The 22,656-nt window shown below is 42.2% G+C and overlaps 1 protein-coding gene across 5 annotated transcripts in view; it reads left to right on the top strand.

The window, feature by feature from the left end:
- Nucleotides 1-22,656, top strand: part of SYT14 (synaptotagmin 14) — a 207,328-nt gene that overhangs the window by 79,196 nt on the left and 105,476 nt on the right. For 3 of the 5 annotated variants that reach the window (XM_060247321.1, XM_060247313.1, XM_060247329.1), the window contains 2 exons: nucleotides 3,506-3,670; nucleotides 10,738-10,956. In XM_060247321.1, the coding sequence (XP_060103304.1) occupies nucleotides 3,506-3,670; nucleotides 10,738-10,956 (384 nt within the window). Of the gene's footprint in view, nucleotides 1-3,505; nucleotides 3,671-4,887; nucleotides 5,998-10,737; nucleotides 10,957-22,656 lie in introns of those variants that run through there. The other 2 variants (XM_060247308.1, XM_060247301.1) reach the window with 1 other exon arrangement.

The raw sequence follows: 22,656 nt of genomic DNA, 5'->3' as shown, positions 1-22,656 counted from the left end.
TTCCCTTCCCTTCCATTCCCTCCTCCCTTCCCTCCTCCCTTCCTTCCCTCCTTATGTTCTTATGTGGCGCAGAGTGTTGGACTGGAGGGGCCACTGGCCTGATGCAACAGGGCTTCTCTTATGTGACACAGAGTGTTGGACTGGATGGGCCACTGGCCTGATCCAACAGGGCTTCTGTTATGTTCTTATGTGACGCAGAGTGTTGGACTGGATGGGCCACTGGCCTGATCCAACAGGGCTTCTGTTATGTTCTTATGTGACGCAGAGTGTTGGACTGGATGGGCCACTGGCCTGATCCAACAGGGCTTCTGTTATGTTCTTATGTGACGCAGAGTGTTGGACTGGATGGGCCACTGGCCTGATCCAACAGGGCTTCTGTTATGTTCTTATGTGACGCAGAGTGTTGGACTGGATGGGCCACTGGCCTGATCCAACAGGGCTTCTCTTATGTTCTTATGTGACGCAGAGTGTTGGACTGGATGGGCCACTGGCCTGATCCAACAGGGCTTCTGTTATGTTCTTATGTGACGCAGAGTGTTGGACTGGATGGGCCACTGGCCTGATCCAACAGGGCTTCTGTTATGTTCTTATGTGACGCAGAGTGTTGGACTGGATGGGCCACTGGCCTGATCCAACAGGGCTTCTCTTATGTTCTTATGTGACGCAGAGTGTTGGACTGGATGGGCCACTGGCCTGATCCAACAGGGCTTCTCTTATGTTCTTATGTGACGCAGAGTGTTGGACTGGATGGGCCACTGGCCTGATCCAACAGGGCTTCTGTTATGTTCTTATGTGACGCAGAGTGTTGGACTGGATGGGCCACTGGCCTGATCCAACAGGGCTTCTGTTATGTTCTTATGTGACGCAGAGTGTTGGACTGGATGGGCCACTGGCCTGATCCAACAGGGCTTCTGTTATGTTCTTATGTGACAATACTGACTTTGGTGGACCCAAGCACTGATTCAGTGTAAGGGAGCTTTGTGTTTGTGACTGGAGTGGACAATACTGACTTTGGTGGACCCAAGCACTGATTCAGTGTAAGGGAGCTTTGTGTTTGTGTCTTCTGGTGCAATTTTGTTCTCAGATCCTGTATTTACTTCATCAGTATATGGGATAAGGCACTTTCTCAACTGTGCTGCATAATGCAGCCTATTTATTTTGTCCTGTTGGCTCTGTTGGCTCTATCTGCGCCACCTTCATCACTTTCGGGGTGTGGATCCCCCAGTGGGGTGGGCTCCCGACTCCCTCTGCCGGCTGTTTCTGATAGCCCTGCGCCCCCTCTTTCATTTGATATGTGTCCCGTGCGGGTGCCACCCTCCTGCCGGGAGATGCCGCAAAATGAGCCCCCTTGAGGCTTATGGCGGCAGGGCTCGGGGGAAGCAAGCTAGACTGCTGTTCTTTTGAGGGGTTATAGAGTGTTTCGAGCCCCTCCCTGTGGCATCGGTCCCATCGTTGTGGGACCCAGGGGGCCGGCGCAGCGGCCCGCTGAAGCAGCCTGTCAGTCACTTCCGCATCTCGACCTGTGTTATTAGTGACAGGCTGCTTCGGCAGGCTGCTGCGCCGGCCCCCTGGGTCCCACGACGATGGGACCAATGCCACAGGGAGGGGCTCGAAACACTCTATAACCCCTCAAAAGAACAGCAGTCTAGCTTGCTTCCCCCGAGCCCTGCCGCCATAAGCCTCAAGGGGGCTCATTTTGCGGCATCTCCCGGCAGGAGGGTGGCACCCGCACGGGACACATATCAAATGAAAGAGGGGGCGCAGGGCTATCAGAAACAGCCGGCGGAGGGAGTCGGGAGCCCACCCCACTGGGGGATCCACACCCCGAAAGTGATGAAGGTGGCGCAGATAGAGCCAACAGAGCCAACAGGACAAAATAAATAGGCTGCATTATGCAGCACAGTTGAGAAAGTGCCTTATCCCATATACTGATGAAGTATATACAGGATTTGAGAACAAAATTGTTTCCGGCGGTGATATTTGGGGGATTTTTGGGGACGTCACAGGAAGTGCTGTGAAGTCACTTCCTGTTTCCGGCAGTGGCATTTGGGGGAAATGATGCCATTTGGGGGAAATGATGTCACAGGAAGTGATGTCACTTCCTGCTTCCGGCAGGTGGCGCGGGGGAAATGATGTCACAGGAAGTGATGTCACTTCCCGTTTCCGGCAGGTGGTGCGGGGGAAATGATGTCACAGGAAGTGATGTCACTTCCTGTTTCCGGCGGTGGTATGACGTCGCCGGAAGTGACGTCGCTGGAAGTGACGTCACTTCCTGTTTCCGGCGGCGCACGCGCGAAGCGCGCGCGCACTCCTGCCTTCCCCCCCCCCAAGGTGTCCCTGGCTGGCCTTCAGACATTATGGCCACCCTACAGAGCAGCTTACAATCTCCTTTATCTTCTTTTCCCACAACAGACACCCTGTAACGTGGGTGGGGCTGAGAGAGCTCTCACAGCAGCTGCCCTTTCAAGGACAATTCCTACAAGAGCTATGGCTGACCCAAGGCCATTCCAGCAGCTGCAAGTGGAGGAGTGGGGAATCAAACCCGATTCTCCCAGATAAGAGTCTGCACACGTAACCAGTACACCAAACTGGCTCTAGCATAGGAAGGTGAAATATGTTTCTCTTCTTGTTACCCTTCAGAGTAGTTGTTTGAATACAAATAAGACCTTTCTAGCAAGCTAATTTCTTAAGGGCTGGTTTACATTGACTAGTCAACCAATAAAAAAGAACCATGATAGAGAACTCAAATGGGTGCATATCACCTGCTGTTTTCTGCCATGAGCACAATAGCTCCTGCTTCTTAAGCTACACTGGCATCATGGCTGACTGATAGGCATGTGTTAAAGCCATTAATGAAAAGAAGTCCTACATTGATTTTTATGTGAGTTAGCAACCTGAAAACTAGTTGCACTGAATAGTAGTTATAAAAAATCAGCCGAAGGCAGGTTTCTAAAAATGTGGGAGATGTGTATTTTATTAATGTAATATTGATTTTGTGAAACTTAAAATTTCATATGGCAAGGTTAATATGTAGCTTCCTAGAAGAGGGACAGGATAAAAACAGTAAGATATTTTAAGATGAGCCTCTTTTCATTTTTGGTTAGCTGTATCTGCAGGAATAAATTCAAGTCGGTTATAAATGTTTCTGTGTATTTGAAACAGTTGTGTTAGTCGAATGTATTTTCCATAGTTCTATCATTGATAGTGATTTTGTCAATCATGATAGCTATTTATTGATTGCTGATTTCAGTGCTCTAGATTTGCTCTCTGATGTATTGATAGAATTTATATGCAGCACATCTGGTATAGTTGCAGAGTAAGGGTTGCCACTTGCTAGTATTTCCTTGAGGGTAATTAAGTCAGACTGAAGTTTTTCCACTGTTGTTGCTATATCAGGTTATTCACTTGCATTTAAGTTTGAGGTTGGATGTAAGTACAGATTAATGATCTGCTTATTTGAACTTTGTAGGCATTACACTTTGATTATTGTTTGTTTTTATTCTAGTATCCCCTGAAGCAGTAGGATTTCTCTCAGCAGTTGGAGTGTTTATTATCCTGTTGCTGATTCTTTTTCTGTATATTAACAAGAAGATGTGTTTTGAAAATGTTGGTGGTTTCCCAGACCTCAGTTCACGATACAGTACAAGAAAAAATTCACAGGACAAACTTTGTAAGTATAAAAAAAATACTGATTTTTTTTCTGTAAGAGATTGTTAGTCTTTTGTGTGCAATATGTGAATAGAGTTATGGAAGTATAATTTGACTACAGTAAGGAAATTTGTAGAGTATTAATATTTGCTATAGTCAGAATTATATTTTTAGATGTGGGAGAACTGTGATGACTCATGGAGAAAGGGAAGTTCCATCTCCCCTGACAGCTCCCATTTCTTCCCATCTTCCTTTCCCCTTCCCATGCTCAGTAGGCCCTTCTAATCTCCCTGTCCTCCCCCTTGATTGCCTGCCAGTTTTCTGCTTCCTCCCAACTCACAATTGCTAGACCACCCAAGATACACATGCACATGTATTCTTGCTACATTTTGGAAGGATTTGAGAGAGTTAATTCTCTATTTTTAGCTTTCATATTTTTCTGAACATTTTTTTTATCTACATGAGAAAACCATCTATTACTATTAGATATATGATGGAAGTTGTTTAATTTAGTTTAGGGATTTACATTTTTCAATGTAAAAAGAAACAAATAGTTTGGACCTTCCCAAATCCTGTTAAGAAAAAAGAATAATTAGATGACCACCTTTCTGTTAATATATAGTATACACTGGGGACAGTTGAATTTTTCCAAATATAATGGAGAGGTTTGGTAAAATGCCCTTTTTGTTCTACTTTGAGTGCAGTCCACTGTGTATTGAACATATTAGCAAGATCCCAGTGGTTTCAACAGAACTGGGTGACATTCAGTGACTGCAGTTTAGTGTAGAGTTAAGTAAGCTTACATCTATTCATTTCACTATACTTAAGCATTGATTGTGGCCTATGGCTATAAAATGTTTAGTCTGTGTGAACAAGCAGTTACAAACAAATTTCATGTAGAAGTATATTGTACTTTGTTATTAGGAAATAAAATATAGAGTACATGAAGTTGAGAAGATACTATACAATTGTGACACAATTTTTATTTATTTATGGTATATTATTTAAATGTATTTTTCTTTACAGGTGTAGGATAAAATGCCCCACTTTCCATACAGCATTTAAAATAGTTTTGTTGTGGTTAGCTGATGTTAAGTTTTACCATAACACTAGAAAAGTAACGCAAAACAGTTGGTTCTGGACTGCAGGTAGAGTCTAAAATGTCCCCCTTTTCATATAATATTTTTAATAGCCACTTTTGAAATATGTAGTCATTGATGAGCTTTAATATAACATTCTGGATTTTTGTAGAACACATTTTGTCTAGTTTATTTAGAGTAACAGAATCAAGAGAAATAGTGTGCCGAATCCTTGGTTTAAATTATAAGATACAGGACAGCAAAACTAAATGTTATTGAACCTGAGGAGTGACACATTCAGAAATCAGAAAATCTTTTTATTCTAAAATACTTTTATTACTAAGCAATAGAAACATGGCATTTTTCAGAAATTTTCAGCAAAATCTGAACCTTCCTTCTGTGTCGTCTTTGGTTGACACCCTCAGTAATGCTATGGATGATCTAACCAGTGCTGTTGGAGATGTAAGCTGCACAGTAGCTGATTCAGTTACAGAGCAGGTAACAAACATGATCAACAGTCTTCGAACAGATGAAACCGCTAAAACACAGGAAGATAAATCTGAAGTGGGTAAAGAGGAAAATAGCACAAATAATGATATAGAAAAGTATATGAGAGAGGAAAAGTATGTCTCAGAAGAGAAGCATAAACAGTTCGATTCTTTAAAACAGAGTATGTATGGTAGAGTAGAACCCCATTATGATGCAGACAAAATGCAGAGACAGTTGAATGCTATAGAACCTAATGAACTTAATGATTCAGAAGTATATAGGGAAATGAATAATTCAATAAAACATGATAAACACAAAAGACAAACAGGAAACAAGTACTTAGAAAACAATATGTTGCCAAAAGATATTGGTGATAATTATGGTACATGTAGAACTGAAGAATCCCTTCACAGAAAACCTAATAAGAAACTGCAAGCAGAGCTAGAACAATCTAAGGCTTTGTTGCAGAGGAAAGTAAACAGAAAATCACCAGAAGTTGATTTCACGGATGTCAAAGAAACACAGAGTATTGTATCAAAGAATTCAGAAGCAAATGAAGTGCAAGCATCAAAATTGCCAGGACCAAGGCCTAAAATAGTACATGGTGTTCATGAAGCAAAATCTAAGAAACAGAAAATATTTTCTGAATACCCCAGTCAGTCTGTAACAAAACAGAAAGAAAATGTTTCATCTGCTATTTCAAAGGAAGGTGCAAAGCAAAAGCATAAAGAATCAGAAAGTTTTTCTAAAGAAGTGAGTAGTAAGAAGACACCAGCCAAAGGTGAGGTGTCTTGCATCATATTTAATCAATTTGACCTTTCCTGGATCTTTTACTACATACTTCTTTTCCAAACTATTTTCTGGATTTATAGATTGCTATTATATAAATCTATAAAGCAAAACTGTGTGTGAAATTTCGTTATGATGTGTATATTTTTCTTTGAAATTTTCCTAATTATATTCATTTAAAAGCTATGAAATCTCTCTGTCCTGATTTATGCCACTCATTTTTAATAGCTTTTATTTAATTGCCTTTTTCATTTTTTCCTGCCATTTTCTGTTTGCTGGATATTTGTGTGGTTTATGTTGGATTACAAAGACTGTTTTTGTAGATGAGTTCTTGAATTCCAACTGTTTGCATGAATTCATTCACCATTTCAGTGGATCAGGATGTGGTGAGTTACGGAGTTCAAAAGAAGATTTATGAGAAATAATATCTGGAATTCTAATATGTTTTGAGATATGTAGGTTTGTAAAACAGAAATAACAACTTTCTTGCTTTGTTATTTTTATTTTACATGCCATTTACAAGACTCCATAGATTAAATAAGTTTGTATTCAGTGAGATACAGAAACTGTAAATAGATTCATTGTCAAGAGTCAGTGAGATAAGTGGACTATAAAAATACATAATACAGATTCTTTGATAAAGCAGTGTATCTTCTAGAATTACTACTGCTTCCTAATATCAATATTAATTCATATGTAACTGAATTGCTAAATCATCAACAGTCATCATTAATTAAACTAAACTATTTATATCTCAAAAGCTTATTCCCAATAGTCCTTTAAGTGTAAACATATATATGCTTTTGCATATATAGAAAGATGTAATTCTTTGTAAAAAAATGAATGGGCAGTTGCCAGGTATCTGGAAAATAACCTTCTCTCCATTTAAATAATTCTGTTAATTTTAATAATTGTGCTAGTAGCAATACCTTAGGGGTCCAGATTTTAATATTTAGCCTCTGTGTGCTCTTCTCTTTATTACTGTCCTTGCTGTAGTAAGCACATCTTGTGTCATTACTCTATATTTAAATTGAACATAATCATCTAATAATCCTAGCAGGCAGGCCTTGGGTTCCTTTAGTAGTTTGATAAGAGTCATTTAGTTCATTTCTTTCAATATTTTTTACTCTGACCCAGAGTAGCCAAGGAAGCAAGCTGCTACTCATAGGCAGAATTCTGTGCTAGCAGCCACTGCATGGATGGCCCAGCACAGAGCAAGGGTAGTGCAAGCCCCTCACTGATCTTCTACCCACACCTCCATTCCTGTCCTCTTTTTTCAGCCAGGAGTCATGGCTGCACCTGAACAGCTGCAGCAAACAGCCCATGATGATGCAATCCTGGCTGCCACTTTCTATGCCCCCCTAAGGGTGCCATTCTATACCTCACCCACTGCCAAGCCGTCACCCCTGCAGGGTGTTTGAGGGGCATTCAGCTGATCTTAGATTTCATTTTAAGATGGCCAACTTGGAATGATGGCTCCAGGTCCATGGAGATGCCCAGGGCCTCATGATCAGATGTACAGTTCCTGGTACATGGTGCAGCACTGTTGACATGTTTCTTCCTCAGGCAGACCCCTCCAGCTATCAGTCCCTGTGCTACTGATCAGCTAGTATCCAGATCCATCCATGGCAGCAGTAGTACTGGCACATGCCCCTAGAGGGCCCCCAAAATGGGCAGCTACACAACACTGCCCCCTCAGGAAGTGCTGGGTGTGGCCTGAAAACAGGTCAGGTGGAGCAGGGCAGTTGGGGTTCAATCTGTGACCTAGAACACAGAATACAAACATGAATAAATAACCAACTTTATTGTGAACATGTGAAGAGCAAAAAATTCCTGGAGGTGCAATGAGGGGGTCAAGGAGCATGCCTATGGTCCTGGCAATCTGCCTCCTTATGGCGTTGAGGCATATAGGTCAGCTGCTATTGGCAGACCTGCAATGACCTTCAGTGGCTTCCCACGCCACTCCATGTCACACAAGAACACTGGCTTCCTTTTTATTCAGGTAATGCTTGATGGTTGCCACCTTATCCAGAGAGCCAGTTTGGTGTAGTGGTTAAGTGTGCGGACTCTTATCTGGGAGAACCGGATTTGATTCCCCACTCCTCCACTTGCACCTGCTAGCATGGCCTTGGGTCAGCCATAGCTCTGGCAAAGGTTGTCCTTGAAAGGGCAGCTGCTGTGAGAGCCCTCTCCAGCCCCACCCACCTCACAGGGTGTCTGTTGTGGGGGAGGAAGGTAAAGGAGATTGTGAGCCACTCTGAGACTCTTCGGAGTGGAGGGCGGGATATAAATCCAATATCTTCTTCTTCTTCTTCATCTGATGTAGGACTGCTAGCATGACGATGAGTGAAGTGTCTGTGGGGATGAAAGGAGAGATTATTGGAACATAGTTGCCCATGGCAGCTACAAGTTGTGGCCAGCTGACAGATGGGCACAGTGCGGGACCATCCGCTACCCAGCACTCACATTTATTTAATTCAATTTGTATCCTGTCCTCCCCCACAAACAAGGCTTAGGGCAGGTTACAACCAATGATCCCTCTAAGCGGCAGAGTCTTGTGAGCAAAAAATTCTTCTTTGTGAGCTACTGGCATTAAAGTTGTGAGCTGCTGCTTAAATTATTGTCTTCTGGGGTCATCCTTCCTGTGCTAAGACAAAAATGTGTGAGCTGGAAGCTAAAAATCTGTGAGCTAGCTCATGCTAACTCAGCTCAGAGGGAACACGGGTTACAACATGCAAATATAACAGTTTAAAAATTAATGCATACTACAATGAAATTCAGTTCTATACAAGTATAACATAAATTACAAGATGGCTTCAATGAGGTTAAAGTGCTCTCAGAAAATTCCCATTATATGTGTGCTCAGATCTTCTGATTTTTTAACAAGTAGCAAAGCTCCCACCAGTAACAGCATAAAGGTGATACCTGCACTAGTTCTGGTAGATGGAACAAGGGGGTGGAGCGGGGGGCATTATAATTTGATGCAGCAGCACCACCAAAGGCCTGGTGGAACATCTCAATTTTACAGGCCCTGTGGAATTGTAATAAGTCCCGCAGGGCCCTGATTTCACTTGGAAGACTGTTTCACCAGACTGGAGTGAGAGTTGAAAAAACTCTGGCTCTGGCTGAGGCTAAGCAGATACCTCTCCAGGAACATCCACCCTTGTTGGGATGGGGGAACAGTGTTGTGTCCCAGTCTGAGAGTGTGATGTCCTCTATGAATGCCTTGGACCCTCTGCTGGGGTCATGGCATTGTTGTGCCATGGCATTGTTGGGATGCAGGTGTATCTGCCCCATGTCACCTTCCCTGCTGCAAAAGTATTTCTGGTCCCAGTCAGTGGTGCCCTGGATGTTCTGGCCCACCCTGGCTCTGACATCCCATCCCTCATGTCCCCAGCCCGAGGTGCCTCAGATGGGGCACTGGCAGCTGCTGCCAGACAAACAGTCACGTTGTAGAGCACAGTGCATACTGCAAAGAGCTTGGCAACACCCCAGGACTGGGGCAGACAATAGAAGCTCATCCCTCCCCACCTTTCCTTGTATTTTCCCGGGGTCCAGTCTTTGTGGCTGCTACCCTGTGGTTGGTTGGTTCCTCCCAGCCTATCATAGCCCCACTGCTGTGCCCTGTGACATCTTGTGGGCATGACAGTGTTGTTGCTGGGGACACCATCACAGTCACTGCTCACATAGTACAGCAGGTCTTTTTTCCCTGTCCTCTGCCTGTGCAGTTTCCCTTTAGGGAATGGATTAGTGGCACTGCTGTTGCACCACCATCTGCCGCTTTCACCACAGCAGCCCTCAGGATTGTGCTGCCTATGAATGATGAGAAAAATCAGAGGTTCCAGTCTCCCATAGTGTACAGAGATAAATTCCAATCCAGGAAGGTGCAATAAAATAAGGATTACAGTGTGATACAGCATGATAACATGATTACAACATGAAAAGAAGAACTGATTAACTTAACTGAAGTGTGGATACTACTGAACAATTAACAAATACAGTGCATTAGGAAATCCAAGTCTCTATTTAAACCTTGTGGTGATCTAGTATTTGATCTCTTGATAAATTCTAATTTAGCACTTCCATGTAAGATTCTCCTTTTGGAATTTTTTTTTGTTTTTTTCACAAAGGTGTTCTAAAAAAAAGTAAAAAATTTTTATTAGGTACTCAAAAGCAGTCATAGAAATAAAAGTTACCCCACATTTTTACTTACTGATAGATAATATAATATAAAGCTGGTGAAGCTATAAATCCAGGTTAATTTAAGCATCACAGATTTATGTGGAAATGTAGCCACCGTTTATTATTAATTCAACATACAAAACATGTAAATGACTGGATAGACATTCATATCAAGTTGCAGAACAGCTTCATTATTCTGTGAACCTGATGTTCTCTTAAAAGACAAAGAAACTTGGGTGACTGGAGAAGGGAATAGGAGACAAAGCAATACCATACATGGAAAGAAAAATACCATGCTCTCAGTGAGTTACAGCTGAAATTAAACATTTAGAAAAAATATATTTATCTGTTTAAAAGCCTTATAATTTTCTAGTTAATTGTGATGATGTACTTATTTGAAATTTGACCTGTTACCTAAATTTTGTTAAGATCTGAAAAACTGCATTGATACTTGAAAATTCATTAATACTTGAAATTGTTAGCCATTATAATTTAGCACTCTTCCTTGTGGTGTCATATGTTGTCTTTTTTCGACTTCTTTTTTATATAGACAATTCATACATAAATAAAGAGCAGCGTGGTTCATCATCTGAAAGTGAAGATGAGGCGCTGGGTAAATACCATGAAGCCTTGTCCAGAACTCAGAGTTCAAGGCCACCAGCTGGTGATAACAGACAACAGAAAAACTATATTTGGGAAACCAGACAAAAATATAGTCCTCTGTCTGCTGAGTATGATGGGTACAGTAGTGAAGCCTCAATAGATGAAGGTATGACTTATTTTGCAATAGGTTTTACTCATATTTTTTCATATTTATCCAATAGAATTATAGTAGTAATACAGTTGCAAGGCATAAATTCTAAAGCCACCAGTAACATCTAAAATCAGGAACATGCCTTTTGAATTAAGGATCATTGAGAAAATATTGGACTTAATCCTGCCCCTTGCTCTGTATGTAGAACAATGGCACTTCCAAGGGGTTGGGTCCAGACCAAATTGGCAGTTTTTACTAATTCCCCATTCTCACTGCAGACCCCACTCATATTTTTCCATAGGAGCATTTTGTGGACATCAGTGGGCTGCAGTGGGGGGGATGAATAGGAAGGAAAATTCCATACTACTTAACCTGAATATCAGAACTGTTAATAAACACTTTCACAATTTAATGTGTGAAATCTTAGGTTTATAGTTCTCAGATCATAAATGAGGAAAAATGTCTGTATTAGCTCTGAAAATGCATATTCTGATTACTGGAATTGTTAAGAAGTTGTCATAGACTAAGTTTTCTAAGGTTGCAATCCTAATGACATTTTCCTTGAAGAAAACCTCAGTGAATAATATGGGACTTACTGTCAAGTAGAGCTGTTTAGGATTGCTCCATAATAGTGCATATATTGATCCACTATGAATCAATTAGAAAAATGTGTCTACTTAAAATCCTGTAGCCATTTGGATTCTAGAAGACCCACATTTCAGAAATATAGAGGGATTTGTGTAGAGTTTTGTATATATATTTCCCTTGCAACTTTATTTTAAGAATAACACAAAAGACAGAAAAGGCTAATTATTTGAAAGGTGGCTGTGTACCTTTATTAGAACATATATTGGGCAGGTGCCCTGCTGAGATGTTAAGCTGTGAAGTGGAAAACCATTTATTTTTCTCTGATGTATATCCAGATGCTCTTGCATTGATGCAAGAATGTTTTACTTTATCAAAAGCACCATGCTCTGAAGGAACACCCAGGAACCAGTCGACTGAAATGGTAGAATCCAGCCCTAAATTTAGAAATAAAACAATCCAGCTCCTCTATTAATTTCAAAAGAGAAGGGAAAAGATGACAAAAAGTCACTTGATCACCAAGGAATTTCCGTGTTTTTCTACTCTCAGTGTTTAGTGCTTTCTCCTAAGGGAATTGTGTCTTCTACTGATTGATAATCTTTATATTGTATGCCATTTATTTAGGATATTTTTATGCTACTTCTTTAGATTCCTGCTTGATGCACCTTATAATTAAAATCATAAGAATATTAAAAACAAGCTGTTAAAAGAAGCTACTGATGTAGGCAACATAAAAACTATCCATAGAAGAGAAATAAACCATTCAAAATTGATTATAAAACACCTAATTTAAAGCCTGGGGGAAAATATATGTTTTGGCCTGCTGCCTAAAGCAAGTAAAGTAGAAAGAAAAAATTCTGTAAATACGAAGAGCATCACCAACTCAAAATGAATACATTTGGGAAAGTCCCTTTTATTCCATGTAAGGTCTTTGTGGACGAGTGATTTGTGGCCTTTAAGCAGGCATTATTGCATGCATTTCTGAAGTGCCTGATAAGCTTGGAATCAGCTTTACTCATGGTAAAACAATGGCAATATATCATCAGGTTTTTTTATATATGTTATTGGCTGTGTGGCTGGAAAACTTTCCAAAGTTCTCATTCACTGAGATAGTATTCTCCAGCTGCCATTTCAAGTGCAAGAGGATTATGTACTAGGAGAGGTAACTGTTGCTGGGAGTAATACATTTATTTTCTGATATGCCACTTTCTGTATTTTCCTGGAAGTGATCATGCACTAAAACTCCAGTAAACTAAATGAGGACTTCAGTTTGGAAGCTTCAATGGAACTTCAGTTCAGTGTGTTTAGAGTTGGAGTCTTAAAAGAGTTTCCCCTCTGTGGCCCAGGGCTGTATTCACATATCATATAATACTGTGCAGTTATTGTCCTATAGCAGTCATTTGCCATTGGACTGTTTTGTCCACAGTGAAAAATCCAGTTACAGATCATGACATATGACAGCAGTGATGTGTGGATGCAGACCAGGCTTCCCTGCACTTCTGTATTTAGCAAGAAGACATGTTGTTTAGTTATTTAAAAAGTTTTATCTTTTCAGCAACAAGGGATTTTGTTGGCAAACAGAGATCAAAGCTCTGACTGTGTGGATGATTCTTCCTCTTTGCCATATTAATAACATGCCTGTGACTAACTTGCACTAAAAATCTGCTCACACCTGCAGTCTGCTAGTGTGACTAGTGCAGAGAGTTCTCATGTGTTGACAGATCCTCTTCTGCAAAAAGAGAATTTGGAATTGGTTTTAATATTTTCATTAATGTGAACTCATGAATTTCACTGGAGTTCACAGCTCTGCTGTATGCTCCTTAACAAGATTTTAAAAAATATAAATTGAATCATGTATTTTTGGAGTTGATTCTCTTATGTTAGAGACACCAGTGTAAATGTATTTAGGCTTATTTCTAAAATAAGAAACATTTGCAGTCTTATGTTAGAGGCACCAGTGTAAATGTATTTAGGCTTATTTCTAAAATAAGAAACATTTGCAATCTTATTAAAATGTATTTCAAATAAATTTGCTTTGAATGCAGGAAAGTTTAATGAAGAATGTTCATGGTTGCATCTGATCCGTGAAGGAGGGAATTCTGCACATCCTAGGACTTTAGTTGCAGAGAAAGCAGAAACCAGCAGGCCATAAAAGAAACTAACAAACACTACCAGCTACTTCATGAATGTTTAGAGAAATAAAGTATTGAATATTTGAAGTTTCTATCATAGAGGAGAAGTGAAGAACATGTTAGACTTCCGACATGAAGAAGCATTTTAGACTTTCAACATAAATTATGTTGAAATATACATGTGGGGTTTAGAAAAGTATCACTGCAGCCTTAAAAACTAAAGTTTTAAGTTGATAACAGCCTGTGTAGCTTTATGAAACTATAAATACAGACACATAAAAGAATAGATAATGGCTCCTTTTGTGTACAAAAATGTAGGAAGATGTTGGATCAGAAATAAATTGCTTCTTTGAATTCCTTAATTTTTTACAGATACTTGTCTGTCTTAAGTTCCCAGCAGGTTTTCGGATGCCATGTTTACCTCATGATTTTAGCAGTCATAATAAGAAAAACATGATGTCAGTATATAATTGCTCTTTTTTCTACTGTGACTTTATATCATGTTTGCAGTTTTGAAAACATGCATTCTTTTCCGATCTTCTGAGCAAGCATAGTTTATTTTATTTATAGTACACAAGTCTTGCTAAAACTCTGGGCAGATTACAAGATATTAGGCAGTGCAGTCAAACAGTTTAAGACATCCAGTGAACAATACAATAGGATTAGGATTACAGAAGCAGAGAAGATTGCAAACCTCAGACTAAGGCAGAGGTTTCCTATAAACAATAAAGAAAGTGGATTACAAGGTAAGGTATAAAACAATGCAGTAAAAGCAGGTGATACCTACAGTAATTATTCTTGTGAATTACAATCTTATTCTATTATACGGTGCCCTCCTAGATGATTTCCTTTTACTACAGTTTAGATCGCTATTTCAAAATGTCCTCTTGCACATTCTGTGGAATGATAGAAGTGTGAAGGCCTTCTTGAACATCTCAGGCAGGCCATTCCACAAATTGGAAACCACAACTGAGAACATATGTAAATGGGGAACTGTCAATCTTACCCATGTGCAGGGTGGCACTTTTAGAAGGCTTTGCTTGGATGAGCAAAGCTATCACAACAGAGCATAGCAGGTATGTGGGTCCAAGGCCATGAAGGGTTTTGTAGGTGATAACCAAAACTTTGAATTTAACTTGGTAACTGATCATTAACCAATGGAGTGTTTGTAGAGTGGGTATGATATACATTTTTTGCTTAGTCCTCAATAGACCGGCATTCTGCAATGATGGAGACTGCCAATGGCATTCAATGTGAAAACATTGATGAGTTCCCAAGTCTGTCCATCAAATGCATGTGTGTGAATACAGAAGGTGTATTTGTGGAAAAGACAAACTCTATGATGGGGATTATTAGAAAAGGGGCTAAAAATAAAATGGCCAATATTATAATGCCCCTCGATAGATCTGTTTTCATCTGGAATACTGTGAGCTGTTGTGGTCCCCATATCTCAAAAAGGACATTGTGGAGCTGGAAAAAGTACAGAAGAGGGCAACCAGAATGATTAGGAGATTGAAGCACCTTCTCTATGAAGAAAGGCTGAAGAGTCTGGGACTTCTAAATTTAGAAAAGAGATGACTAATAAGGAACATAACAAAATTATGCATGGGGTGGAGGGAGTTGACAAAACTTTCCCTCGAAATACTAGAACTTGAGGGTATCCATTAAGGCTGTTGGGCAATAGATTCAAGATGGACAAAAGGAAATACTTCTTTTTGAAATAAGAGATTAAAATGTGGAATTCACTGCCAGAGGATGTAGTGATGGCAACAGATTGGTCGTTTTTGCACTCACCTTCCGCCGGCGCGACCCCCCTCTTCACCGCGCAGGATCTGCGCGGATTTCGCACTAAACGCTGCGGAGCAGCCAGAAAAGCCGGAAGCTCCCGGCGCAAAAGCCGCTCAAACTGAAACCTCCAAAAAGCAGTTTGGTGTTTGCGCGGCTTTTGCGACGGGAGCTTCCGGCTTTTCTGGCTGCTCCGCAGCGTTTAGTGCGAAATCCGCGCAGATCCTGCGCGGTGAAGAGGGGGGTCGCGCCGGCGGAAGGTGAGTGCGAAAACGACCATTGTTTTAAAAGGGGATTAGACAGATCTGTGAAGAATAGGATTCTCAGTGGCTATTAACCATGGTGACTAAAGAGAACCTCCACAGTAAACCTCTGAATACTAGTGCCAGGAAGCAACATCAAGGCCTTGTTCTCTCTGTCCTGTCGTTGGACCTCCAGAGGACCTGGCTGGCCACTGTGTGAGAGTGCTAGACTAAATGGACCACTGGTTTCACCCAGGAAGGCTGATCTTATGTTCTTAAGTTGCAGCTTTCTGCTGATTGATCCAGTTGTTAGTAGACTGATGAGTGCCTAGAATCACCCTGTCAGCACTGCTGCAAGAAAGGCATTGTCCGTTAATGATGTTCCTGTCATCCTAGAGCTACAAAAACCTCTATATCATTTGTCTTTTGTGCATACCTGCACATTGGTTCTGTACAGGTATGTACAACTCAAGTGGCTCTTCTACCAGAGGAGAAATCACTTACAATGGAGAAATGGTTTTTTAGTTTTATTAGAACTGCTCTTGTTATTTAGACCCATAATCAGAAGATCACAGAGGATCTCACATCAGGCCCCAGTATCTCTTTCATTATCCCCACAGCTCTTGAAATATGACTGTCACAGTAAAAATAATAGAACAAAGTAGGAGTCAAGTTTCACCTTTAAGACCAACAAAGTTTTATTCAGAATGTAAGCTTTCGTATGCAGGCATACTTCTTCAGACGAGGGGATAAGGTACAGTGGGCTGAAATACATGTAGTTGGTGGGTTAACAGTAAAAATAACTTATACAATTCATTCTATAAACAATGCAGTGTTATAGATCTTCCACAGTTTGAAAAAATGAGCTGCCTAAGCCAAGGTGCCATTGTACTAGTTAGCAAATACCAATGGTTATGCTCATGAAACTAATGAATATGTGACAATATATACTATTTATATTTTGGTATTTCCTAAAGGCACCCTAGTGTGTTTAGAACTGGGTGCATGTTTTTAGATTGAAATATTGAGAAAATGTATATTAGGAGGAGAGAATCTGGCCTACTTTCTGATTATTCTCTTCACCTCTAGATGGCCATATTAATCTTTTTAAAGTTATCTAGAAAAATGTTACACTATCAGAATATAAAGTTAAAGCAATCATTTTAGCATTTCTGTGTAACCTTTTCAATAAAATTTCATTATTTTGCATGTTAGGATTCATATTTAATTTTACACATCTGAATTAAAACGATTTCTCTAGTATAGGAAGGACAAATACCCAGCATATAAAAATAAATGGTTTTAAGCTTCTTTGCAAATTTAAGACAATATTATCAAATTCACAAAAGAAGAGACAAATTATTCTAGTTTTCTGGCTTTCTATTTCATTAGACCAGTGATTTTAAACTGTATACTTTCAGGGAACATAAGCTCTGTGTTGAGGGACCCATGCTTTGCAGAGGATTCTGGGTCACATTCGAGGGTACACACTCAGTTCAGGACAGCACTGTTCTATCCCATTGCATTTGGGACTGCACATGTTCATGCCAACCTTTGGAGAGAACTTTTTAGCTCTAGAGCTCTGAAAAGGCACCCCTCCCTTCTTGGCGTGCACACTTGTCATTTCCCACTGAAATCAAAGTGTGCTGAGAGGGAGTAGTGCCATTTCTCCTCCATTCTTCCTTAACCACCAAGCCGAGAGGACCTACTTAGCTCTGCTCTTGATTCTCCTTTCCTTGTGCTAGTATGGCAACTTTTCTTCTCCAATGGTCCCAGTAGTGGGTCAGTCCTGACCTATGGGAATATAGCTCCTCCTCTCCGTAGGCAGGGCCAGCAAAACAAGTTCCTTCCAGGAGGGGGTGCTATTCCCCTTTCAGTTTTGCTTGGCCCTGTCTCCAGAGCAGGACATGCCCGCTGAGCTTCGGCTCAACTTTGCATAACAATAATAAGACCGCAGAAGTGATGAGGAAAGGGACGGGACAGCTTACTCTCCCCCCTTCCCTTGGCACCTGAAGCTTCTTGGAGTCCGGCAGAAGCCGGGAGACCCAGGAATGTGGCTGCAGTTTTCCCCATGCCTCCCTGAACACCGCGAGCAGCGGAGACTGCAGACGACCGGGGTGGAGACTGCAGCACACGCGTCGGTGGCCCTGTGGACATCCTGAGCCTCTGTCCGGACCCGGCAGCGTGCACAAGGCGGACAGAATGGCGACGAACTCCTCCCTCCTGAGGAACAGGTAGGGTCCCAGAGACGCATGGAATGGGGGTTTTGGTGGAGGAGGAAGTTCAGGAATGGAGAAAGTATGGCAGCCTATGCAAGGTTGCCTGGGGGAGGACTTAATGAATAGTCTGCCCCCCCACACACACCCTTTCTCTCGCTGGCATAACTGAGCCTCAATGCCCCCTAGTACCAGGGTTTTTTCCAGAAGGCACAACAACACTAGTCCAGAAGCTGATTACTTCCATAAAGGATGACCAGGCGGAGAGGAGGTCCAGAGAATGAAAGGGAGTCCCACAGCCCAGTAGCAAAGCCTAAACAGGGCCTACAGGGTGTGGAAGATGAAGAAAAATTTAGGTGGGAAAAGCGGCCATTTTGTGTCTTCTCTTTTTACAGTATCCTGGGCACTTCAAAATGGCTATCCCATCTGAATTCCCCAATCCAAGGACACAGCTATATGTGATTTGGACTTGTCTGACTCCCCCTCTTGAGAGGACCAGACAGCCCAATAGTGGATTTATCTGGAACAGAGGCCAAGGCAAATCTCTGCCTGGATCCAACAGATAGTTAAACAAGAAGTACAGTCTAGCAAAGAGGATCCTAGTCAGACCCCCAAGCTGAAGTCTAAAAGATGCACAAAAAAGACTAAGCATCTGGTGGAGGAGGAAGTTGAGACTGCCCCTTCACAGAGAAAGAAGAGACGCATAGATTTGGAAAGTTTTCAAGCGTCTGAGCTAAGGGAAGACTCTGAGGATTCAGAACTATCTTCCTCAAAGGAAGAAGGGGAGCTTTCTGAGGAAGAGGTGGAGATAATTCAACCATCTCAGAATAGGTTGTTTCCCCCTGACATTTATTCACAGCTCTTCCCTAAAATTGTCAGAGCCTTGAAACTGAATTATGACCCTAAACTTAAAGAGGAAGAGGAAACAGATTTCCCAATGGGGTCAGATAAAACTATTCCTAAGGTCAGATCTAAGCCACAGCTGGTACCACTGCCAGCAGGGTTCTTCTCCATTATGAAGGCAGAATGGGAACACCCAGCCAAACCAAAGGCGACCCATTCAGTTTTTTCCAAGTTTTACACTCTTATTCCAGAGGCCATAAAACGACTCAAAGCTTCCCAGAGTGGATGACCCCGTTAACAGCCTCGCCTCCTCTTCCATCCTACCATTGGATGCAGATGGCACACCAAAGGACCCCACGGATAAAAGGATTGAACAAGCCCTATGAAGGGATTTTGAAGCTTCAACCACCTGATTAGGGTTTGTAGAATCTTCCGGGCTCAAAGATTCTACAAACCCTAATGATGTTACCAGCCGTGAAAACCTGAAATCTCTGATCTTCAACCACCTCTTTGCAGGTGTCAGTGTCGGCTTCTTTGGCTGTCAGCCATTTATTCGTGGGCTTCAGAATTGGCCAAGGTGGAACAAGACTTGCCCAAGGAAGTTAAAGATGAGCTAAAGAAGATTGCCTTTGCAGCAGACGCCACTCTGGACGCTGTGCAACAATCTGCAAGAGCCATAGCCTCGATCATGATGGCCCGACGGAACACTTGGCTGCGAAACTGGGACACAGATCCATCTGCAAGAGCCGAAGTAGCAGCAGTCCCTTTTAAAGGCGATTTACTCTTTGGCCAAGGCCTAGAGCGCTACCTGGTGGAAGACAAGGATAAGAAGAAGGTTCTTCCATCCAAAAAGCGGGACAGAGATAAGAGATGCTTCCAGCCCTTTCAGGATCAAAGGAGGGACTCCAAGTCCTATAGGGGAAGATGGCAACAGAAGTCCCGCGGTACCAGATCTTCATCTTTCAATACCAAAGGGCAGTCCTCCAAAGGCTCGATGAAAGGCAATACCACCTGACTATGCCCAGAACAGTCCCCGAGGGGCTATAGGGGGCCATCTTCAATGCTTTGCTGAAGTGTGGAGACAGACAGTAACAGACAGATGGGTGGTGGAGACGGTGTCCAAGGGCTACAGTATAGAATTCAAGACAGTTCCAAGAGACAGATTCCTGGAAGTTCTCAGGAACATGTTTCCTCAAAAACATCAGCTTTTGCTATCAGCCATCCTCCATCTCTTTGAGAAAGGGGCTATACAACCTGTGCCGGAGGAGGAGAGGACCCAGGGTGTCTACTTGATCTTCTTCATCATCCCAAAAAAGAATGGGGATGTGAGAGCAATCTTAGACCTGAAATGGCTCAACAGAAAGGTGGAGACGAAGAAGTTTCAGATGGAAACCTTGCGGTCGATCCTCCTAGCCCTACAAAAAGGGGACTTTCTGGCATCAGTACATCTATTTGAGGCCTATTTACACATACCAATTTGGCAGGGGCACCGCTGTTTTCTGAGATTCTCTTACGACGGCAGCCGCTATCAATACAAGGCATTGCCATTTGGCTTAAAGTCTTCACCCAGAGTCTTTACAAAGATACTGGTGACTCTAGTGGCAGCCCTGCATCTCAGAGGAGTGTCATTGTTTCCATACCTGGATGACAGCCTAGTCAAGGCACCATCATTTACGCAGACGAAGGCAGCCCTGAAGGAGACAATGGATGTTCTATCCTCCCACGGGTTTGTCATAAAACGGGAGAAGAGTTCCCTCATACCGGCTCACTCCATCCTTCACCTGGGGTGCAGATTAATACCAGGGAAGACAGAGTCTTCCTTTCACAGGAAAGACAAGCGAAACTGACACAACTGATCCATTCAGTGTTGCAGGCCAAAACCACACAAGTGATGACTCTAGCAAAATTAGTGGGACTCTTAGTCTCATGCCAGGACCTTGTGCAATGGGCACGTTCCCATACATGACCCATCCAGTCCTCCTTACGTCCCTTCCAGACAGCCATTGCTCAGAGGAAGCTGCTCCAGGTAGGAGTGCCAAAACAGGTGAAAGTGGCCTTACAATGGTGGTTGTCACCACGGCGGTTCCAAGGCAGACAGGCTCTGCGAGAACCAATTCAAACAGTCGTGATGACGGATGCCAGCTTGTTTGGCACATACGAAAGGACAGATGGTTCTGGTCTGGTCAGGAGACCTCCAACAGTATAAATCACGGACATTATGCGTGTAGTAGATAGACTGATAGACAGTGCTGGGGAGGAGCCTGTGGTCGTGGTGCATGTTGGCACCAATGATGTGGGGAAATGCAGTCGTGAGGTCCTGGAGGAAAAATTTAGGCTGCTAGGCGGGAGATTTAAGGCTAGGACCTCCAAGGTAGCCTTCTCAGAAGTGCTACCTGTTCCACGTGCGGGGCAGGAGAGACAGGCACAAATTAGAAGTCTCAATGTGTGGATGAGACGATGGTGTAAGGAGGAAGGGTTTAAGTTTGTTAGGCACTGGGATGCTTTCTGGAACAAGCGGGAGCTGTAAAAAAGAGACGGTCTCCACTTGTCCCCGGATGGAACCAGACTGCTGGAGCTTAAAATCAAAAAGGTGGCAGAGCAGTTTTTAAACTAAATCTTGGGGGAAAGCCGACAGGAGATGAAATGTCTCTGGTTCGGGAGGACTCGTCTCAAAGAGATGAAGGGTTAGCTGCTATTTTTCTACCGGGTAACGGACCAGAGTTGTCCACTTTGAAGGTGACAAACAATATGGACTGTCTGCCAGATTCTTGAGTCGGCAGGAGGAAGGTGGCGGGCCTAGCTCGCCTGGGAAATTATAGATGTTTGTATGCAACTGCTAGAAGTGTTCGAAGTAAAATTGGTGAATTGGAATGTTTAGTGTTGGGAGAAAACATAGACATTGTGGGAATTTCAGAAACTTGGTGGAATGAGGAGAATCAGTGGGACATGGTGATTCCTGGATATAAGCTATATCGGAAGGATAGGGAGGGAAGGGTTGGAGGTGGGGTGGCTCTGTATGTCAGAGAAGATATACGGTCCAGTAAGACTGAGATCAGAGAATTAGATTCACTTTTAGAAATGCTTTGGGTTGAAATAGAGGGCCCAAAAGGAAATTTAACTATGGGAGTTTGTTATCGCCCACCAAATCAAAAGAGAGAGGACGATTATAATATGATGGAAGGCTTAAAGATAGCAGCTAAACATAAAAACTGTGTCATAATAGGTGATTTTAACTACCCGCAGATTGATTGGGTCAATATGTGTTCTGGTCGAGAGAAAGAGATTGAGTTTCTTGATGCTCTCAGTGACTGTGCTATGAAGCAGATGGTCTCAGAACCTACCAGGGGTGGGGCGATTTTGGATTTGGTCCTAAGTAATGCCCAAGACTTGGTGAGAGATGTAAAAGTGATTGCGCCACTTGGGAGCAGTGACCATAATGTTATTGATTTCACCGTTTGTATAAATAGGGAGTTGTCCAAAAAGACCGCCACAACCACGTTTAACTTTAAAAGGGGTAAATACACTGAGATGAGGAGGCATGTGAGGAGGAAACTGAAAGGAAAGGTACATACGGTCAAAACCCTTGGGGACGCTTGTATTCTATTTAAAACTATAATCCTAGAAGCTCAGATAAAATACATACCACAAGTTAGGAAAGGCACAAACAGGCATAAGAAAAGGCCTGCATGGTTAACAAACAAAGTAATGGAAACTGTAAAAGGTAAGAAGGACTCCTTTAAGCGGTGGAAAACCAGTCCAAGTGAGATTAGTAAAAGGGAACACAGGCTGTTGCAAATCAAATGCAAGACTGTGATCAGGCAGGCAAAAAGGGACTATGAGGAGCATATTGCAAAAAACATAAAGACCAACAATAAAAATTTCTTCAAATATATTAGAAGTAGGAAACCAGCC

Source organism: Heteronotia binoei, chromosome 1 (genome assembly GCF_032191835.1).
Source record: "Heteronotia binoei isolate CCM8104 ecotype False Entrance Well chromosome 1, APGP_CSIRO_Hbin_v1, whole genome shotgun sequence".
In the NCBI taxonomy this organism is placed as follows: Eukaryota; Metazoa; Chordata; class Lepidosauria; order Squamata; family Gekkonidae; genus Heteronotia; species Heteronotia binoei.
Note: the sequence above shows the minus strand (reverse complement) of the source record. Positions and strands in the feature narration are given on the sequence as shown.